Here is a 22,679-nt window from a genome sequence, read left to right as displayed (position 1 = left end):
CAAGATTCATTATGATTGCATCACAAATGCCAAAATTACAACTGCATTCTGGGAATTTTTTGACTTCCCCTGCAAGTTGATTCAATTTTTACGTGAGTGACTTAAAACCTGGTAAACAAACTCACAGGATAAGCGGCTGAAACCGTGTTGTTCCATTTGTTTGTTTAACCATCTGAATACCTCATTAAATAACGTACACAGAAATCAGTTTTAAAAAAATCTCTACATCAAGTACACCAATTTATTCCGAAATTTACTAGCCACAAGAACATCTATTGATGAGAAACCACGTTTCGTTTCGATTTTATACAGGATGAGCCAGACATACCTGACGGCTTTTATTCTACTGTCGCAACACCCACCACGCGTTGTTGTAATACTACGTGCCACTACGGTCACTGTCCTCTGAAGTTCAGTTGAGATGGAGCACTAGTCTGTACAATACCGCATTGCGGTGGTACAAAAGTTTATAAACGTCTAACACGGCTACACAATGCATCTTTCGACGCAAGTTTTGGTCGACGTGATGGCTCTAGTCGCAATACTACGTTGTTATGGGTATCGAAATGGCATCAAGACGGAAATGTGAAGGACTGCAAATGAGAATCGTGTACGAAACGCAATCTTACGAAGGCAAGCTATCGCACTTCAGTTGCCGAATCCTACATAAAGATTTTTACAACCATCCTTTTACTACAAGATCGAAGCTGTCCTCTTGCTTACTGAATGGGACAAGACTATTGTTTCTATAAAGTGACAATATTAAATTAATGCTCTTGGACTTCAGTACGAAGACAGATAATCTTGAAGTAAATAATGATACCCACAAACACAGGAATAACACTATCTTACTATCAATGTCCAGGATGTATTAAGCTTAATCTGGAATCACAGACAAAAAAACTTAATCAACCTTTTATTTTTTTTTTTATTTTTATCTTGTATACTTCAATCACTAATTATACCTCATTTAGAGATATATTTTGATATAGCACTTGGATGTTACCTAAACTTTTGACCCACACACGAGGTGTGATCAGAAATGTCCGAGAATGACACTGTAAAAATCAGAAAACTACACTTTTCTCCAAATGTCCTCCGTCACCTTCAAAGTAGTCCCCTCCGGCATGTTTGCCAGTGTTGTTCCTACTTCTGGAAGCACTCCCGTAAGTCCACAGGATGAAGGGTGTTCAGAACCCGTTGTGATTCCACTTGCATGTCTTCAACGGAGTCAAAACGTCGCCCTTCCAACAAGAAAAAATGAAATGAAATATTTGAGATTTACGTCCCACAGTTATGCCGGTGAGGCTAAAGGAGACGGTGATAATGAGTAATGAATAAAATGGTGAAATGAAGAAAGTAGAAGGAAACGGGAGAACCTCGAGGAAACCAATGCAAACGGTGTTTGTCCACACCAAAGTTCACTTGGCAGGGGCTGGGATCGAACCCGGAACCCCAAGCACCAGAGGTGAACGCTCTACCACTGAGCCACCGCGGCCCCCTTCCAACAAGAGTTTCATGTTCGGGAACAAGTAGAATTCGCACGGGGCTAGGTCAGGGGAGTAGGATGGATGGAGGACCGTTGCCACCATGTTGTTTTAGGCCATGAATTCCCTTACAAGGAGCCAGACATGCGCGCGCGCGTTGTCATGGTGAAACAACCAGTCTTTCGTTTGCCACAGCTCTGGCCGTTTGCGCTGCACATCTTCCCTCAGTCTCTTCAAAACATCGCAGTAAAATTTCCCGTTGACATTCTGACCAGTGGACAATTCCTCGAATGTCGAAAAAATGATCAGGATCGACTTGATGTTGCTCCGAACTTGACGGGCTTCTTTCGGCCTTGGAGAAGATGGCGTCTTCCACTCTGATCATTGCTGCTACGTTTCCGGGTTACAACCATACACCCAAGATTCATCACCTGTAATGACTCTGAATAAGAAGTTTGGACATTCTCGAACTCTTTATTGCAGCTCAGTGCACTGGTCTGAATTATGACGTCTTTTGGTCAATGCTGAGAAGGCGAGGGGCAAAACTTCGCCGCTATTCCTCTTATGTTTAGTTCATCGGATAGAATTCGTTGATATGTGCCGTACGAAAGTCGAAGTCTGTTACAAACATCGTGAGTTGCCTGTCTCCTATCTCCGCGAATTACATTACTCACTTTCATGATCATTTCCGGTGTTGTGCATGTTGAAGGTTGACCAGAAAGTTTGTCAACTTCTCAGATTCGCGGCCTTCTTTGAAACGCTTGAACCACTCAAACATTCTTGCTTCACTCAATGCACTCTCCTCAAATGCCCCATTCAGCATGCGGTGGGTTTCGGCAGTAGTTTTCTTCAACTTGACACAGGACTTAATGCAAGTCCGTTGCCCCTTAACATCAGCCATTTGACAAATCTCAGAACCACTGAAACACGCCCTGAGACTCACAACTACAATTCGTAACTGAATGCGCCAAAGATGACGTAATTTAGTGGTACAGTAGCTAATACATGTACTTCGAGATATCTAGCAGCAGAATGCCGTACTGCAACTGGTTTGTCCGGTAAAAAATATTCTCGAATATTTTGGGTAAACCTAGTAGATCACTAAATTTATCTATCATCTTCCTAGCAAAACATCTTACTCTCTTCTATCTACCACCTAAAATCTGGTATCCAATTCTTTTAACATTTTTGACCCACGCCATAATTATCATGATACTTAATTTCAAACGAAGACAAAACAACTTCAACTTTGCAACAAGTTTTTCAAGTGTTTGCTGAACATGGCATTGTGAACAGGTTACTGATATAAGATGAGGCCCATTTCCACTTGTCCAGGTACGTAAACAAACAGAACTGTCATTTCTGGGCTGCAAACAGACCATATGAATTGACAGAGCGTCCAATCCATAGCGCAAAAGTGGGTGTATGATACGCCCTTTCCTCCAACAGACTGAGAGTCGATTTTAATGTTCCGTTCAGCAGCGAGGCTATATAACACGTGGATCTACTTATTAACGTGGAATCCAAACCACATGAGCTCCCTCCGGGATCCGAATACCCCACGCCAAAGGCGCGTACGCTAACCACTTGGTCATGAAGGAGTTCTTCAACAGATCACGAAAATATGTTAATTTCCATTAATTCCCATATGTTAATTTAATGTTATTTTTACGATACAGCAATAAATGTTGATTCTTCATGAAAAAAAGAACATATCTTTATGAGAAAAATAAGTAGTGCAGGATTTAGGATTTAGATTTCTGGGCTTCCGGCATCTGTGGTCATTTGGCCCGTCACGTATGAGGGATGATGTCCCTCGGCGATCACTATCAGGGGAAAGGGAAGGAAGAAAGGATTGGGAAAGGAAGGACACGGCCTGGGACCTATAAGTTAGGTATCACCCCGGCATTTGCCTGGTGTGAATGAGGAAAACCCACGAAAACGTCATTCAGGACGGCCGGCCTGAAAAAGCTATTCACACTTTTTCGCCCGAGTACCGCACCGGGAATCGAACCCGGGACCGCTCGCACCGAAAGCGAGAACGTTAGCGACTACGCTACGCGAGGCCACAATAAATAATCCAAATTCCCATGAAGTGTTATTTTACTCTCAAAACCGTCAGGTGTTTCTGGCACACCATGCACAAAGCTACATGTACAGACCATGATTTTTGTTATTCCTACTCCTTACCTGACTGTAAATCTGTTGAAGCAGCTCTCTGACATTCTGCGCATTAACATCCGTGTTCATAACAAACTTCAACCCAGACGGCGTCTCAAAGTAATGGAGCGCATACTTGCTGGTTTTATAAAACAAAAACCCTTCTTTCGTATCCAAAGGAGAGATTTTCTTCACAAATGACTTGATGGAAAATAGCATACCATACATCAACTTAGCTTCCTGGAGGAAAGAAATTAACAAGTAAATTTCGCTTCATAGTGTGAAACTACGGTACAGATTATCATTGACATTTTCATTTGTTTAAATTTTATTTATAAATGTTTGAGATACACGTCAATGTCCATTTTAAACTGAAACAATGTGATTGGTTTATTCAGAGAGTCAAATTTTTACGCAAAGCCAAGATAAAAAGTCAAAATTGTTATATATTACGTAAGTTTTAATTCAGCAACCCCTTACGAATAATATTAATGTGTTTCCACTGGGGTGAATCTCAAGGTGTCCTTACTTCCAAATGTTTTCTTGCAATATTTTGCCATGTTACAGACATTTTCTACTTTATACCTAGGTATTGATTTCTTATTTTTAAACTAAAGTTTATGTGCATAATTATTCTGAAAAATTTTGAAGCCCATGACGAATGTAATATATTTCTGTAGTTTAAAATACGTGGGTAGTCCCAGACCTGACGTATGGATGACGGTGGTTGTCTGAAAAACATCATTATGGTCAAAAGTACCAACCTTATAAAGCTTATGTTTGAAGACGCTATGTTGTTTAGTATTTGTTTGGCAGCCATCAATACTAAACCAGTAACTTTTGTAGGGGGTCACCTACAGCCAATAAATTTTGTAGACAGATAGATCTTCACCAGATCTAATCGCGTACGAAGCCGTTTTTCCATTTTCTGCTATGAGGTAGCAGGATGGGGAGATCAAATGTTATGCGCGTTTCCCCGACCTTCCGGAAAGTCTTGTCTTTGTACAAATAACATGGCATCTTGGGTAGTGTGGATTTAATTTACATAACGACAAGATAAAAGTGTTTCTCTTCATTATTCATATTGACATGGGCTTACATAAAAGGAAAGGATAAATACCCGGGCCATAGAATGGTTCTGGAGACATTCTTCTTCCTCCCTTTTTTTTTATCCAGTTTTGAACTGGAACGCAGCAACGACGGGTACTTAGAGCTAATTACAAATACTGTAAACGTCATTGTCATGCAAAATTCTATAAAAGATGCATTTCACACAATACACACTTTTATAGCTAATACGTATTTCCCACCGGCCGTAATACACACTGTGTTATTAGCCTACTTTCACTCACTCAGGTCCTTGTATTTCACAGAGGGTTACGAAACATATTCCCGTGTAGAAAAATAAAAGACAATCACTAATAAAATAATCTTATAAAACATTAAGAGTGCAGTTGCCCTCAAAGAAAAACTATTTATAGAAGGTGTATTCAAAATATATCGAACATTTAGTCGGCAAAATTATATTAATTCAGATAAAATACAATGACTCTAATCCAGGGCGCAAATTTTCCGGTCGCCAGGTCGCCATTGGCGACTAGAAATTTAGAGCTGGCGAACAGTGTTCAGTAGGTTTCTGTCTAAACTCACAGGGATGCGCAATTTCTGTTTCGCACGAAAATCATTGTCATGAGTGAGAGAAAACACGGAATGTGAAATCCTCACAACGAACATGGAAAGTGAAATCTTGACAACGTTGTAATTCACCCTCCTTTCATCACAAGATTTTCAAATTTGCTTCCAATTGTCACATTTTGGTAGTTGTACCTGTGAGTACTGTTTCATGTGAGAGAGTCTTCAGTAGTCTCGACAGAGTTAAGACTGCCTACAGGAATTCACTGAAGATTGACACACTGGGTGATTTGCTGACAATTTGCTTAAGGACTTTGATCCGAAAACTGCAATGGGCAACTGGTACTTCAATGCAGAGAGAGACTGCTACACAAACGTGAAGTCTTAGGTATATGAATGTACATGTATATGAATTAGGTGAATGAATGTTCAATGTCCAGTCTTTAACATGTATATGAATTGTTCAATTCAAAATTGATTATCCTGAACATAATCGTCTGGTTTTGAAATTTTATGCCCTGATATAATCTCTTTCTTCGTCAAACCAAAACCGCGGAGGGGAGGGGGGGGGCTCTCATAATTTGTACATGAGAGATACTAGCGACTCGTTTTTGGAAAATGAAATGAAATCTTTTGAGTTTTACGTCCCACGGATATGCCGGCGAGGCTAAAGGAGATGATGATAATGAGTAATGAATGAAATGGTGAAATGAAGAAAGTGGGAGGAAACGGGAGAACCCCAAGGAAACCCACGCACACGGTGTTTGTCCACCACAAAGTTCACTTGGCGGGGTCTGGGGTCGAACCTGGGACTCCAAGCACCAGAGGTGAACGCTCTACCACTGAGCCACCGCGAATCTATCCACCATCGTTTTTGGATTGGCGAATGCGTCCGACTTCGAAATTTTGCGTCCTGCTGTAATCGCCTCGGAGTAATTCTCTTGGGAACACACAACGGTCCTACCACTGTTAGATACACTTCTGGAACATACCTTTTGGAATGGTATTAAGGTTGGTCTTCGTATTCCGGACAATGTCCTCTCTGAAATCAAATTAGATCTTTTGCAGAATGAAAATCCGCATTTTCAATTTTCAGAAAGGCCAAAAGTCACACCGCGACTTATTAGGTGAATAGGAAGCTTAACGAACCACAGGAATGCTGCTTTACCAAGGATGTCTGAATCATATACGGATTTTGTTTGATTGTGAGATACTTATCAAATGTTTGGTGGATCATGCGAATCGTCCTCCTTGGATATTCCCAAGAATTTGGTAAAACGATACAGACACGATGCTCAAATCGTACAGTCATTTGACACTAGATGGAAATCCGATCAACACTCACTACAAGTCTGCACCCATAATAGTGATCGTTCGAGGCTGACGCTTTCTGCAAACACATGCATATGAATATTCCTTACACATTTAATCAACGGGTGGTTCCCGCAATTTATTTGTTTACGCGAAAAAATAAGTCTCCGTATTTATTGAACACACCTCATAATATGTATGTTGGGTTTTTCTTAATCTGCATGTAAAAAAAAAAAAAAAATCTTTCCTTTACTATTTGTTATTTACACTTACGTACTTCTTCTCTAGTAATGCCACTCTGTTTCAGTCGGTTCCATTCCGTGTAGTACAACAAGGTGCCCACTCGATCGAAAATGTACAAATTGTGAATAGTCATTCTCTGTTCTAGGATTAACACACACACAGGACTAATTCTGAAAAGTAAAGATAATTATCATATAAAAGCAGGCTATGATTTATTCAGTACCTGAAAATATTTATTTTTTTTTTTTTTTTTAGTTGTTTTATGTCTTCATGCAACATCACGGATCATTTTATGAGAAATATGAACCATATTAAGGAGGGTGAGATTCAAAACACTTGGAATTCGAAAAATAAGAACCACACTAATATATATATATATATACATACATAAGGGCGGATCCAAGGGGGGGCTAAGGGGCTATAGCCCCCCCTTGACACTCAGGTTTACACTGGATAAAATGGACTTCAATTCAGCTTTACACTGGATAAAACGGCAAATTATGGTTTAGCCCCTCCCTTGATCGTATCCTGGATCCGCCACTGTATATATATATATATATATATATATATATATATATATAGGGTGTTACAAAAATATGTCACAATATTTTGGGAACAGATTCCTCACATCAAAATAAGAAAAAAATGTGTCCCAATATTTTGGAACAGATTCCTCACATCAAATAAGAAAAAAATGTGTCCCAATATTTTGGGAACAGATTCCTCACATCAAAATAAGAAAAAATGTGTCCTAATATTTTGGAACAGATTCCTCACATCAAAATAAGAAAAAAATGTGTCCCAATATTTTGGAACAGATTCCTCACATCAAATAAGAAAAAAATGTGTCCCAATATTTTGGGAACAGATTCCTCACATCAAAATAAGAAAAAAATGTGTCCCAATATTTTGGAACAGATTCCTCACATCAAAATAAGAAAAAAATGTGTCCCAATATTTTGGAACAGATTCCTCACATCAAAATAAGAAAAAAATGTGTCCCAATATTTTGGAACAGATTCCTCACATCAAATAAGAAAAAAATGTGTCCCAATATTTTGGGAACAGATTCCTCACATCAAAATAAGAAAAAAATGTGTCCCAATATTTTGGAACAGATTCCTCACATCAAAATAAGAAAAAAATGTGTCCCAATATTTTGGAACAGATTCCTCACATCAAAATAAGAAAAAAATGTGTCCCAATATTTTGGAACAGATTCCTCACATCAAATAAGAAAAAAATGTGTCCCAATATTTTGGGAACAGATTCCTCACATCAAAATAAGAAAAAATGTGTCCTAATATTTTGGAACACATTCCTCACATCAAAATAAGAAAAAAATGTGTCCCAATATTTTGGGAACACATTCCTCACATCAAAATAAGAAAAAAATGTGTCCCAATATTTTAGAACAGATTCCTCACATCAAAATAAGAAAACAAAATGTGTCCCAATATTTTGGAACAGATTCCTCACATCAAAATAAGAAAAAAATGTGTCCCAATATTTTGGAACAGATTCCTCACATCAAAATAAGAAAAAGATGTGTCCCAATATTTTGGGAACAGATTCCTCACATCAAAATAAGAAAAAAAACTTATTATGGACCTGTGTTCAAAAGCAGATAGTTTCGGAGTTATAGTGCGCCGAAAATGTGAAACAAGTAAATAATTTCATAACTCCACTATTATCGGATTATCGTAGTCGAATCAAGACATCACTGAGGAACTGGTATATGAACTATCCAAATATCCATGTTTAAGAATGCTCCAGTACTTGCACACCAATTTTTAGAGAGGTAGCTGGAGAATGATCAAGTACTCCGAAACAGACTCTTTAAAAATGAATGTGCAAGTACTGGAGGTTCCGAAAGATGGATATTGGATAGTTCACATACTAGTTCCTTAGTGATGTCTTGTGTGTATATATAACACCCTAATACTTTCTAGGTTGACCAAATATTACTTTAAAATGAGTTACAAGTCCTAAATTTAAAATGTTCTTTACATAAAAGCTATATTTATGGGGTTCTCTACCAGGCTTCTAACCCATACACCTTTCTTCTAAACACTTCGCTCACCCAATCTTGTTAATATTACAGCTATAAAAATTTATAGTACGTAATTTAAAACTCTTAATTACATGCTTTAAAAAGGTCGAAAGAGGTAAAATATTTTGTAATTATAATTAAAAGATGGAATTATTATTAATATACTACATATACTTCAATATTTTACTATTTAATATGTATAGGGCTGTTTCCAACCTCGATCGTCAACTGTCCACGATGGCCGCTACGTGCTTCCAATATAGATCTAACAGCAGCATATAGTTAACACATTATGTAACGGGTCGTGTTGCCATTCTCTTTTACTTTTAACGGTATTTTGTGTACTTTTCACAAAAAGGCACGGCTTTTTAAGTATAAAGAATACTCATAATTAAGTTTCTAGAACCGGAAATTTATATCTACATATGCATAAACACAGATGGATTCACATTTGTTTACATTCTGTATGTATTACACATAGGCCGAATATACTACCAAGTATTCCTTTTTCATACACTTACAAAAGTTCATCCCGATCTTGAGAGAACATCTTGAAGGGTACAGATTCTAAAATGACAAAGATGTCAAAATAATGACGCAATGTCGGTTCAATAGTCGGACCCAATACCTATAAGATGGTCTTATGGTTATACAAATACCTCAAATCGTCCTGGCGACTATGTTAAAAATTAAAGTGTTGACTGTAGTTGGATTAAATTTAGAGGAAATATACTTTTTGTGTGGAACCTAATACGAAATTCTGCTTTTTGTGTTTGTATGTCAAATTTTGACTTATATCTAATATACCCTATTACAATGTTGACCATTTCATTATTCTGAAAATTCCTGATAATATATATATGAAATGTATCCAAAACTATCGGCATCGGTCTCTTCTGTATCGGTATATCCCTAATGTAAACTTACCTTTGAAACGTCCCTCGCATATTGTAATGAAAGTGCATTGCGTAAGTAGTTAAATTATGCAACCAACTTGTCTGTGAGGTAAGTAGCTAGTAGCCAAGAAATCTCACAATAAAAATGAACGCCATCTACGATGAATCATCCATAAGTCAACCATTATGTATTATGTGCAATAATGATAGTTTTATTTCTTTTCTAATTGTTGTTTATCTTCAAATCCACAAGATTAAATGTTTAAATGATTTTTTTTTTCGTTTAACGCCCTACGTATGGCTTTAACCTAAAGGAGATGAATCATCTAATAAAAGTATGCGATTGGGAAATTAAGTTTTTGTGCTAACCCATCACGAATCGAACCTGGGCATATCAAAGGTACACGCGAACCCACCAGACTAGAGGCGAGGGCCAAGACGAAAAGTTTAACTCGCAATGAAAGAGTAATATTAAAGGAAGTTATATATATTACGCCACAAACAAGTTATTTGTGAGCATGAAAATAGATTTAAAAGTGTGGTTCACTAATATCCAACCGTAACTAAAAGACTCGCCGCGTAGTAATCACCTAGAACAAGTTGATGCGTGTTTTTATTTGTGGCCATATCCACTGTCGCTAATATGCCCACCAGGTTCACCCTAGCCTAAACGGGAATGGGTACATTTCTTTGGAGTGATCACCCAGCATAGATTGGTCCATGTTATAGGTGAATGACAGCTCGTTTAGGTGGTTTTCACTAAAATTTAACAACATATCGCTGTATTTATAGCTAGGAAAGTTATGCCCATAAAACTCATAAAATAAACCTGGAACTAAGAATGCATTGTTGCCCATAAAACACTTGGTAGGTGTGGCAATTAAATAGACTGCCCACCTCCTGTCGCGCAGGATCGTGGGGGGAAGGAGGTAGCTAATGATGTGTTATTGATCTTGAACCTTCATGAGCAGCCACTATTTGTTTCATGACTTTGAATTTTTTTTCTTTTCTTTGCAGGCTTGCATGAAGAGAAAGTGTTCTGTAGTAATGCCGGAATCATGGTGAACAGTAAAGTTGAGCAGCGCATTAACATCGAACTTCCGGTGAAATTAAACAAAACACCGACGGAATGTTGTGCAATGTTAAAAGAGGTGTATAGTGATAATGCTATGTCATGTGCGCGAGTTTTCGAATGGCACAAACGATTTTCAGAAGGTAGGGAGGAGGTTGAAGATGATGAACGACCCGGCCGCCCTTTGAGTTCAAGAATGGACGAAAATGTTCAAAAAATTAATGAACTTGTGCGGAAAGACAGACGTCTGAGCATTCGGATGATCGCAGACATGACAAACATTAACAGAGAGGCAGTGAGACAAATTTTGCATGACAATTTAAACATGACAGAAGTTTGTTCAAAAACTGTCCCGAAAAACGTCTCTCAGGAACAGGGTTGTTGGAATTTTCCCGTCCAAAATTTCCCAGTTTTTTTTTTGGGGGGGGGGGTAAAACCCACATAAAAAAACCAAAAAAGCCCACCTCAAAAGATATTAATCAAAACATGGATTGAAATAATAACCTTAATGTTCTTAATTTCAGCCAAAATTATAACATCTCATGAGCATATCAAGTTAGAAGATGAAATTCGGTATATAAACACCTCATCAAACACAAAGGGGCATGTCATTTCCTGTTTTTAAAGGAAAGAGAGAGACCGTTTTCTATAATTTCTTTCTTCACATTTAAAATGACGACGCCTGTTTATGACCGCTTCACGGGGAAATGGTTGAACAATTTGAAATGAGTTTTTCAATAGTACCTACTTCAAGCTGGGATTTTATCATATAACTTTACTTAAAGAGCGTATCCTAAAATCCATGCAAAAAACTTATGAAGTTTTTATTACAACACTTTCATTGATATGTGTATCGTAAGGTAGAGAGGAGGGTCACATATTTTCCATGAACCTACTTCTCCCCGTGCAAAGAATGAGTATTTTAGTTAATATGGACGCCGAGAGAGAAGTAATGCGACTACATTTCCTTTGCTTTTGTAGTACATACTTGTCCATTAATATAAAACTTGCGTATCAATATAAACATCAGGCTTGGCAAATACCATGGTTTTTATTGAAAAAACCAAAAAAACCAGTTTTTTTTTGTTTAAACCCGTTTTTTTAAACCAGGTTATTGGGTTTAAATAATTTACTTTATGTATTTATATTAGATATGGACAGAAATTAGTTTGTTTCGCCTTGGTGTTATTATGCAACAACAAGGTTATGCTGGAAGGGGTCACATAAGCTTAAAGCGGAATCCAAACCGCTTCTCGGCTTCATCCAAGAAAAATTGTCCATTTCGACACGAAACCGGGACTAATTGGTCACAAATGCGATTGCCGACTCACTCACGAAGGACTCCTGATAAAAATACGTTGTACTGATCTTTACATAGGCCTACTTGTTAATACAATTGTCAAGAGTCATTTCAGAAGGACAAAAAGATAAACAGATACACAAGTAAAAACATTATACAGAATTATATATAAATCGGGAAACACCCGTCTTGGGAAAATCCTGTTATTACTATAAATGTATTTGTATATAAAATTTTAAGATCAACGTATCATAATCACTACGCTAAAACAGAGGTATTAAATTACAAATTTGCTATGTAGATATCATTCAATAAAATTAAACAAAATCAAATCTAAGCTGATGTTGGAAGCTGCGTAGGCAGTTGATAAATTTTACCAATTTCTATCAATATATTTAAGCAACCTTCTTTATAAAACAACAGGCATTCAGGCAAGTAGAAATATATAATTTGGTTTCGTTCGTATGTTTAGGCATAACATCCCTATGAAATACCAAGGTTATCACGGAGAAGACTTTCGCTTAAATTAAGACACCTCGAATCGTTACTTGGTTTACACTTGAAAGATGGGTTGTGGTTCGACCAAGAATTGAACACGGGACCCTTTGATTAAAAGGTGAAAAGTACATAAACGTAATGCAAAAGGTTTCATATGTGGAGACGTCACCATGAAGTTCACACGATTTAAAGCATTTTTCGTTCTTTTTTTGTTTGGTTTAAACCAGTTTTTTTTTTTTTTTTTGAAAAAAAAAAACAGCTGGTTTAAACCAGCCAACCCTGATAAACATATAATAAAATGTCTTTCTCCATGTGCTAGTTAATTACAAATCGAGAACGTTTCACTTGAAAAAGAAAATTTCGAAAGATATACCTCTGTACCTCTATCGTCTCAACACTAACGACAATCAGATCGTGAAACTCTCTTATTCTTCTTGCTTATCTGGTAGAGCATGTGAAGTATAGTGTAATTATTGTATGTCACAAAAGCCCCTCAATCGTAAAATCTATTATAAGAAAGCAAATTGGCAACTAAAAAAAAATCCAAAACTTCAGTTCTAAAAAAAATACTTCTTTTTTATATTTCTTTTAGAAAACCATTAATTCTATAGACTCATTTTTATCTCTGGCTCCTGAAGTTGAGGTACTATCACAATATTTGCCTAACGTGCTTTGAGGGAAACTAAAGAATCTTTAGTCATGAGACGGCCGGCTCAAAGATTTGAATCCTGAGGGGATTTTATTCCTATTCTGTATTACATAAAATTATCCACCACTGTGTCACTAGAAAATCGTGTACCTATTTCTTTCTAGAAATCGAAATATAAGTGAGTTAGGTTAGGAATTAGATTTCTGGGCTTTTGACATTTATGGCCATGTTAGCCCGTCTCGTATGAGGAATGTCTCTCGGCGAGCATACTATCCGAGGAAAGTGTAGGAACAAAGGATTGGGGTCGGCCTGGGACGTGTATGTTAGGTACCATCCCGACATTCACCTGGTGTGAATGAGGAAAACCCCGGAAAATCTTACTCAGGATGGCTGGTCTGAAAAAGCTTTTACACTTCCGAACAAGTGTCCCCACCGGGAAATATAAACGAGTGTCAGTGGCGCAAGGTGTGTGCCACGAAACACTGATGGGCTCCACGGATTTCGCGACATTTCTTTCTTTGTTACTTTAAAGTTTAGTTCAATTTCTCAAGATTATGCAACGGGGCACAGGAGACTGTGATTATGAGAAGGATGATAATGGTGGCATGACGAAAGTGGGAGGAAACGAGAGATCCCCGAGATAAAACATGCACACAGTTACTTGTCCGCTACAAAGCGCACTTAGCGGAAGCTGGGATCGAACTAGGAACCTGCGACAGAGGTGAATCAATGTGGCCCCACGAGGAATTTCGAAGTTCCATTTGTACAATAGAACACGAATGCGCATATGGTATTTTAAGTAGGAATATGGCTTTAAATATATGTGACAAATTTAATAAAACCAAATATTCTCCAATAAAGCCTAATTTTGTCCAATAAAACCCAATTAAACCCATTGGGCTGGGCTTAAAAAAAAAAAAAAAAAAAAACTGGGTTTTTCACAACCCTGCTCAGGAACAAAAAGACATTCCGAAGACCATTTGCTGCGATGTCATGGAACGGCTCAAAGCAGAACCAGACTTGCTAACACGTGTCATCACATGTGATGAAACATGGATTTTCCAGTATGACCCGAGACTAAGCGTCAATTCATGCACTAGAAGACTCCTACATCGCCAAGAATGAAAAAAAGCACGAATGAGCAAGTCGGAAGTGAAGGCCATGCTCATCGTTTTCTTCGATATCAGGGGTATCATCAGGATTGAATGGGTGCCGCAGGGTCAAACGGTGAATCAGGCCTACTACAAAGAAGTCCTAATAAGCTGAGGGAAATAATAAGGAAGAAGAGACTGGATTTGTGGAAGAACGATGCATGGGCTCACCATCAAGACAATGCGCCTGTTCATAATGCCCTTTCTGTGAAGCAGTTTTTATCCCTGAGACTTTTATTTATTCCCGAAAGTGCATTGCAGGGAACACATTTTCAGTCTGTGGAAGAGGTGAAACGAAAAACGGCAGAGTTGATGAACAGTGAAACAACTGATGACCTACAGCATTGCTTAGAAACAATGGAAGGCACATATGCAGTGGTGTATAAATAGGGGAGGGGAGTATATTGAAGAGGATAACAGTCAATTGTAACTTTCTTTGCAATACATCACAATTTATGACATCAGTCTCGTTATTTAATTGCCACACCTTGTATTATTGAACTCAATTTTGTCAAAAATGAACGGTATATGCAACAAATCTCGGTGCTATCCCAGTTTACGAAAACTTCTATTTTTAATTTACAAAAGAAATATCTTACGTTATTTTAAAAGAGAAGTATATACGTAATCAAACTATATGAGATTTTTGACATATCTAATAATGTTAAAAACAGTGTTCAAAGTGTATGCTTGTAAGCATATAATAGTCCATAAGGAAGTCATGACTAACTAAATTTGTATGTCAATGCAGTGTGTTAAGTCATGATCCATAACCACAGAAGAATTCGAAAGCTTCCGACATTAAAAACATAAGAACTCAGTGTTTGTCTACTATCTTAGTTTATTCGCACACACACAATTGCTGATGCGCCTGCTCCATTCGGACGCCCCGCTGAACTATCAAGCGAGTCTACCAGTTTTGCCCTAGCCTTACGCTGGTTAGATACACTTGTAACGGTTAAACCCTCTTAAAATTACATTCAGGAACGCTACTCTCGCTTAACAAATGATTGATAAAGACCAGGAGTGCATTTCATGATGAAAGAGGTATATATATATGAATTCATACTTGTCCCAGTAAACTTGGATAGCACGTGAATTTATACTGGAACCCCTGTTGTAAATTTGTGTTGGCACTTCTTTACACATTCTCAAAATTCCCAAAAGTAGATTTGGTGCTACTTAAGTTTTGGCACACCACGTTTTGGAAAATTTCCAGGTAAAATTCAATATACTGTATGAAAAAACATATTTATAAGGAACAAATTTCTGCAGGCGACAGAAATAAATGCAACGTAATACAGCTGCATCTCAGGTTTACAAGTGTAGGGTTATTAGTGTAAAATTATTACAAGTGTTTTACAACGGATAAAATAATTGATTCCATATGAAAGATTACTGTATTAAATACTATTTTCCAATGGAAGTGTATTTCTGCACAGTGTACAGAATCTGTATATTATGTTTACAAATGAAGCACTCCTAATATGAAACCATGATAAGTACTATTAAAACTCGTTATCATTCCCAAAACCCACTTGTTGTTACTACTCTCGCCTAAGTGTCTACCTACCGTCGTTGACGCGTCTACTTCCTTCGGACGTCCCACCTGTTTTGCCCTTTTTCTGACTCGGATAGATAGAATCCATGCTTTTTATACCCTGGCCGGCGAACGATTATTTCTAACAGCTCAGCTCTCAGCTCGCGAGGACGACTGAGGAGTGCGGTGTTGCCACGTGCTTCTCGCGCAAAGGGAGAATCATCTGCTTCCTCGCTGAGAGCGGGAGGGGTTGAGTGAAAGTTTGGCAATGTGTCGTGGTTACCATAGAGACGCGACAGGTTCTGAGCCTAAGGTTGGTTGAGCTGCTGTCTTCTGTTCGCTCGCCATGGCCTTGTGTAAAGCTGTCAGAAATCATCGTTCACCGGCCAGAGTATAGTGGATACCTAGTACGTAGATTTCTCACGCATTATTTACATTCTCTCTCAAATCAGTTGGTAGTACTTAAATATGGATCGTTACTTATAACTGTGATGTAGTTATGAGTATAAATACAGTTTGAATGTATGGCATAAAAACTACAGTGCATGAAACAAACCAATTTGTGCTAGGGGGGCTACTGGTAGAGAGGATGCGCTTCTTGGAGCAGGCGCATCAGCGACGGTGAGTATACGCATATACGAGGTCATTTACAACTCACTATAAGTCAATGGATTTGGGGAAACACTAAATATCATCCATTCTTTGCACTATAGTTTTTGGGTTAAGTGCTGTATCGCCGGACCAACTGTAGGAAGTTTACCAGGTCAATTGGAGAATTTATTTAAGTTTGTGAAGAACGACTGAAAGTCAGGTAAGGGAAATAGTAAAAGTTAAGAAAGTGGTTGTATTAGTTGTTGTAAGTGGCACTGTACGTGGAGGCGGATGGACTATTTCGCGGAGAGGTACACTTGTTATTGGGACGAAAGACACTGTCGAAATGGCTCGTGTATGTCAAGGCTGTAACATAAATTATAAAATGTACATAAAAATCTAGGCAAGTCTTTAACGTGCCCATTTCATGTCGAGAACTGAACCCAACCAACCCGTGTCTACTAAAACTTATACTATGGATCCGTCTAGTTAAACTGCAAGCCTAATGTAACATAATCAAACGTAACTTATTGTAATCCAGCCAAATATATCCGACTGCAGTACATTTTGGTACTATTTTCGATTTTGGAATTGGTCCGGCGATACAGCACTAATTCCATAGTTTTTATGCCAAACATCCGGACGACGTATTTATATACAAATCGTAAAAGAGTTTATGGTATTTCATGTAGAAGTGGTAATCGAACACAGAACAAACGCAGATCAGGGGGTTCTCATGTATACTATTACAGAATTTTAATTTCTCAACAATTACTTCTGGTGGTCCCTTCGAATTTTAACCATGCTAAATGGAGTCCGCTATATCGCCCATCGCAAATCATCTGAAGAACAATAAGGAAATTAATGAAATTATAATTGGTAATAGTATACATGAGAACCCCCTGTCTTCCGTGCGCGAGGATACTTCATATTATATATTTATACGTTACCAAATTAAATCACTGCGCTGTCTTCATTATATGTGCTTAACATTCTATTTTTACTTTCTAGAATAAATTTTGTTGATTTCGATTCGAAAAATGTTAAATATTTTTAAATTTATATCGTGATGCAGACCAAAATCCTTGTTGCATATAATGTAATGCGCTATAGCATATAAAGTACAAGGGCAAATAGGTACGTTCTTTTCTATGTTCGTATCAGTGGATAAGTAAATGAAAGTGGGTTTGTTACCCCCTTTCTAAGTTCGTAGATACTCAATGAATAATCCCTAAAAGTATGAGCGTCCAGCTCCTTCTGGAACTCAGACGGTCTTAATTTTTCAGCTATTATTACCAGGATGGTAAAACTTGACCTGCAAGGTAATTTGATCAAACGGCGGGTATCTATGTACTTAAGACCCTCTTCTCAAACTAAACTGACTTCGTATTACATATGTAGTATGATTCCCTCGGTAAATTACCAGTTGCAAGTGACCCTCAACAATATATGAATCACACTTTTGATAAATTTCTCTTTTCAATATTAGGAGAACACTTACCATTCACACGTTATTTCATTATCGTCACAACTAAAAGTGACTGTTGCTTTATTTTAGTTGTTTCACTTCTTTTACGAATAATAATTCACAATATCATATTGAATAAAAATATGTTCCAGTGTTCTATAGTAATTACAATTGCTTAACAGTTTTCAGTCTTCACTTCTACTGCCATACGCAACACACACATACCACAAATCGTAGAGTGATTATTGTACGCCACTACAATAATCACTCTACGCCACAAATCTACATGCAAGCACGCAACGCAATTGATGTGTCATTTGTCCAGGCGCAGTGATGGCAACCAATTCTAGTATAAATTTACTTTTTACGCTCTAAATTTTCCCCCATTCCTTGAAAAGTCCATACTCCGAAAATCGATAAAATAAGCCTTATAGTCCTATAGAAACTTTTACTGTTCGTTTACAAAAATAAACCACAAGCGTAAATGTATCATATATATATATAGAAATGTATAGTTCCTTTTATTGACTTTTTGTGTAACTTGTTTAGAAAGCTGAAAGTACTAACTGTTTGAACAACCGAAAAAGTATGTCACCTGACTTTCTTCTTGTCTGGCAAGTAGAATTTCTGAAACTATATATGATGGATTAAATGCATCCATGTTTTTAATATTTATTATAGTAGTTGAGATAAGAAATTCTGGCCTTTGGCGTGGGAGATCCGGGTTCGATTCCCGATGGGAGCTCATGTGGTTGGGATTCCACGTTAATCAGTAGGTCCCGTCTCATATAGCCTCGCTGCTAAAATGGACGTTAAACTCAAAAACAACTCAAGAAAATTCTGTCCAATTTCCTTTAACAAATTCACACTTTTCTCTGTAAGTTCATGGATTAAAGGTTTCCAAACCTGAAACACTGCATTGAAATAAATTAAAAAAAAAAAAAAAAAAAAAATCCAAACATATATTAAAAACAGCAGATGAATTTCTTTTTACTGTGACTATGTAATTAGCTTCTTTTCAGTTTGTTTTTTATTTTCCGTATCGTTTTCGGTGTACTTGAACGTTCATCATCGGAACTTAGATTCATCCTACAGAAAACTTCACATACAAATTAGGTAACAAAACACGAATTAAGATATAAAGAGAATTAAATGTTCATTGTTATATATATATATATATATATATATATATATATATATATATATATATATATATATATATATATATATATATATATATGTGTGTGTGTGTGTGTGTGTGTGTGTGTATCTGAGAGATATGATAGACAAATAGGTAGATAGATATAATTCTCTTGTGACATGTAGCGACCTATACAGCATACAAATGGTGTGACGATATTATGTTGCACTTTGAATATCTTGGAAACGAATTATCCAAGATAGATGTTTGTCAAAAAGTATTTAAAAGACATTCATCCAGCAATGGATCGACAATTGTTAATAATGGTATGCATGAGTTTCAAATATAAATAACTCTCACTACTTTACTCATATGATCCTAGTTCCATTCTTGGTATCTGAGCATTTGAGATAAGAAATAAACGTCTATACCTTCCATCGTGAAGTTGCCATCGCCCATTTTGTTTTTGATATCAATTGTTTTATAAATCCTGAAAGAACGAAAAGTTTATGAGCAATCGTGAAGAAACGATCTGCATACATTCAAATTGTAAAAATGGGTTCTGCCAGGTTTAAACACATAGTTTGTTTGACTGCTTTCTTTCACGCTTGGCTTGGTGATGTGTGTGTGTGTGTGTGTGTGTGTGTGTAGGTTTATCTCGGTTTAATAAACGGTTCTTTAACAAACTTGAAATATTTTAACAACCAGTTAGCCTAAACCGGTTGAATAGCACCACTTGTAACAAGCTTCTGAATGGAATCACTCACCCTAGACAGGATAGATTGTAACAGTAGACTAATAATTAGGTAATCATACCCTTCGAAACTATTATTGTCCTACAATGGTAGTATATATTTTTTCCAGAATATTGAAAATTTCCGTTTTACTGCATTTTAGAAGTTTTTCCTTTTTTCCCCATACAAGCAAAAGTTCCTTCGAGCTGGCTTTAGGATTATGACGTTTGTCGTCTGGTACAGAATATATATATATATGATTGAAAAATCAGGTCCATGTTCCGTTAAGGGGGTCCAAAACTACACTGGACCCCCTTACGCTAAGCTAAGCTAAGCTAACCTAACCTGACCTGACCTAACCTACCATAATATAACCTAATATAACGTTATATTATGTAGTCAAACGAAAATCAACAGAAAGAAGTGGTGTCAAAGACACTGGATCTCCTTAACGGAACATTGACCAAAAATCATATCAAAGTTGATAAGAAATATGCTTTTTAATTACAAAACTAAGTTATACCTCTCGTGGTACGTAATTTTGGGCGAAAAAGTAATAAAACAAGTTCCTGAACAATTAATCCCAAATGACCGAACAATTTGATGCAAAAACTGAATCTCCTGTTTAATAATCTGAACATCATTCTTCTATCTCTAAATGTGCCTTTAATGGTACTGGTACAGAACTTTTAATAATTGCTATGCAATATTTATTTTCGTATTTCTTTTACTAGCTTCTAAATCAAATTCATACACCGATTTATCCTCGCTGTATAGTAATATAGAAACTTTTCATCAATGTAACCAGTCAAGTTTCAAGTGTATTCATATATTTGTTTGTAGCGCAATAGTGATCCATATATATATATATATATATATATAAAATATTAAACGTGTTTATAAAAGCATATTTCTTAAAGAAAGGATGTAGTGCTTTCGTGTGGAAGTCCGTTCAATGTTCAAGGTTCAAGGTAATTTTCTTTCTTCTCTTCGGAAGTTTGGATCCTCAAAATAAATAAATAAGCATAGTGAGAAAAAATGAACATATATTGCTTTTTTTCATTTAACATTTTCTTTTTGCACCAAAATTCAAGAAGTTCTTTAGTTTTTTTTTTTTTTTTACATTTCTTTTTCAGTTAGTTCCTTTCCGTTTACATTAAAGCCTAGCCTCCAAGCTAATATAACCAAATTCCCTTCCTTTTCCATGTCACCGTTTGATTTAAACAGCATCATGAAAAGTTTTTTCCCCAATTCCGTTGTCCTACCTAGGTAACGAAATTGTTTTATGCTGGTACTGGCAATGCTGGTTGGGCATTTAAAAGAAGAAAAAAAAAGTCTGTTTATGTTTCTTGGTAGTTTGAAGTTGGTTTATCTGTTTGTAAATAACACGAAATTTAAGGACTTAAATCTTATTCTTCCTAATAGTTTATGTAACGTTAGTTACGAAGACTACAAAATTTATCTGGCTTCTTGTCAAACAAGAAATGAGTTCAATTAGTAAGTAAATACTAAGAGTTGTTTACATTGTGATTTAATTTGAATTTCGAATTGAGAGTTGTTTACGTACAATTTTATGTATAGTGTAACAGTATTGAGAACTAAAATGAGAAAAGTTTATAAGTATTATCTACTAAATCGCAACGAGAAAGGTTGGTGCAGATAGAGACTAGCCCGTGCTGGTATAGTTTTGGCGCACCACTAAAAAAATTGCTGGAAAATTATAATTGGCATTTATTCCGAAGTTGGTCGTCCGCCTGGTTTTCGACGTAAAGCATAATAACAGCTAGGGTAATTTAAAAATCATCAATATTTAGGACCGCTGTAAAAGGGTATAATAGAGTAGGATAGGTAGAGTAGAGTAAAGTAAGGATAACTTCGGTAGGGTGAGGTCGGTTTAGCTTAGGAAAGTTTTGACCCATTTTTTTAATACTAATAGTTGTGTAATTTCTCGTCCCTGAATGAGGATAGGAACTGGAGCGTCTCTCTACACCTTCAGTCATGTTCAGAACTCAAATGCTCGTTACTTTCTCACAATCTAACCATGCGTTGACCTTGCGCAACATAGTTCCCTCCGCTTGCCAAATAGTTCCATGTTTATAACTGCTTATGGATGGCATTTAGTTTCTCCTCCAACTCGTTTCATGTCTCCAGAAAGTATTAAGAGAGAGGATTAGTGAATACAACTTCATAACGTGTATTAAGGTCGTAATTTATTATGGTAATAATATATATTGTAAAACTCTGTCCCATATAGGTTGTAGGTAGAGCGTTAATAAATAGCGCGTCCGGAATCGACTTCCACTACCGGCTTTTATTATAAAATTTCCACTATAAACAGTATTTTACAAAAATACTATACAGATAATTTCTCTAAGTTTGCAATGTTAGATATAGGTAGTCTTTGACCGTAAGGTCGGAGACAGGATCTCCACAGAGCCCCGTAACAGGCTAAGCGGCTGAGGTTAGGATTTCCAAACAGAGCCCCGTAGCAGACTAGAGGCCTGGGGTTAGGTTACTCCTAATGTTCCGTTGCAAAACAGTAGGAGGGGCACTAGAGAACTGGTACAGGTCCGCTGTCCATCAAATTTATAGGGCACCTCGGACGGCGTTGCAGCTGCTGCTCCGAAGCTGTTGTCTGCTTCGTGGGAGGAGCCGGAAGTCCGTCATCTGCAGGTGATAGTGGATCCATGTGGTGTGCAGAATCCTCTTCCATAACCATGTGGTGTTTGTAAACATAAGCGTGAAGTTGTTTG

General features: G+C 37.0%; 2 protein-coding genes across 6 annotated transcripts in view; one reads left to right on the top strand and one right to left on the bottom strand.

Moving 5' to 3' along the window:
• Positions 1–18,348, bottom strand: part of Bet5 (blocked early in transport 5) — a 33,533-nt gene extending 15,185 nt beyond the window's left edge. Inside the window, exons 1-3 of the mRNA XM_081756525.1 lie at positions 18,085–18,348; positions 6,868–7,003; positions 3,678–3,887 (exon numbers count right to left, since the gene is read on the bottom strand). Coding sequence (XP_081612651.1) covers positions 3,678–3,887; positions 6,868–6,966 — 309 coding nt within the window. The 5' untranslated portion in view covers positions 6,967–7,003; positions 18,085–18,348. The remainder of the gene's footprint in view (positions 1–3,677; positions 3,888–6,867; positions 7,004–18,084) is intronic.
• A 2,909-nt stretch (positions 18,349–21,257) lies between these two features.
• Positions 21,258–22,679, top strand: part of LOC145684324 (uncharacterized) — a 100,836-nt gene continuing 99,414 nt past the window's right edge. For all 5 annotated transcript variants that reach the window (XM_081756522.1, XM_081756523.1, XM_081756520.1 and 2 more), the window contains exon 1: positions 21,258–21,423. The gene's annotated coding sequence lies outside the window, so the exon portion shown is untranslated. The remainder of the gene's footprint in view (positions 21,424–22,679) is intronic.

This window comes from Thermobia domestica, chromosome 4 (assembly GCF_964235325.1).
Source record: "Thermobia domestica chromosome 4, izTheDome1.hap1.1, whole genome shotgun sequence".
Classification (NCBI taxonomy): domain Eukaryota; kingdom Metazoa; phylum Arthropoda; class Insecta; order Zygentoma; family Lepismatidae; genus Thermobia; species Thermobia domestica.
This window is presented reverse-complemented; position numbering and strand designations above follow the sequence as displayed.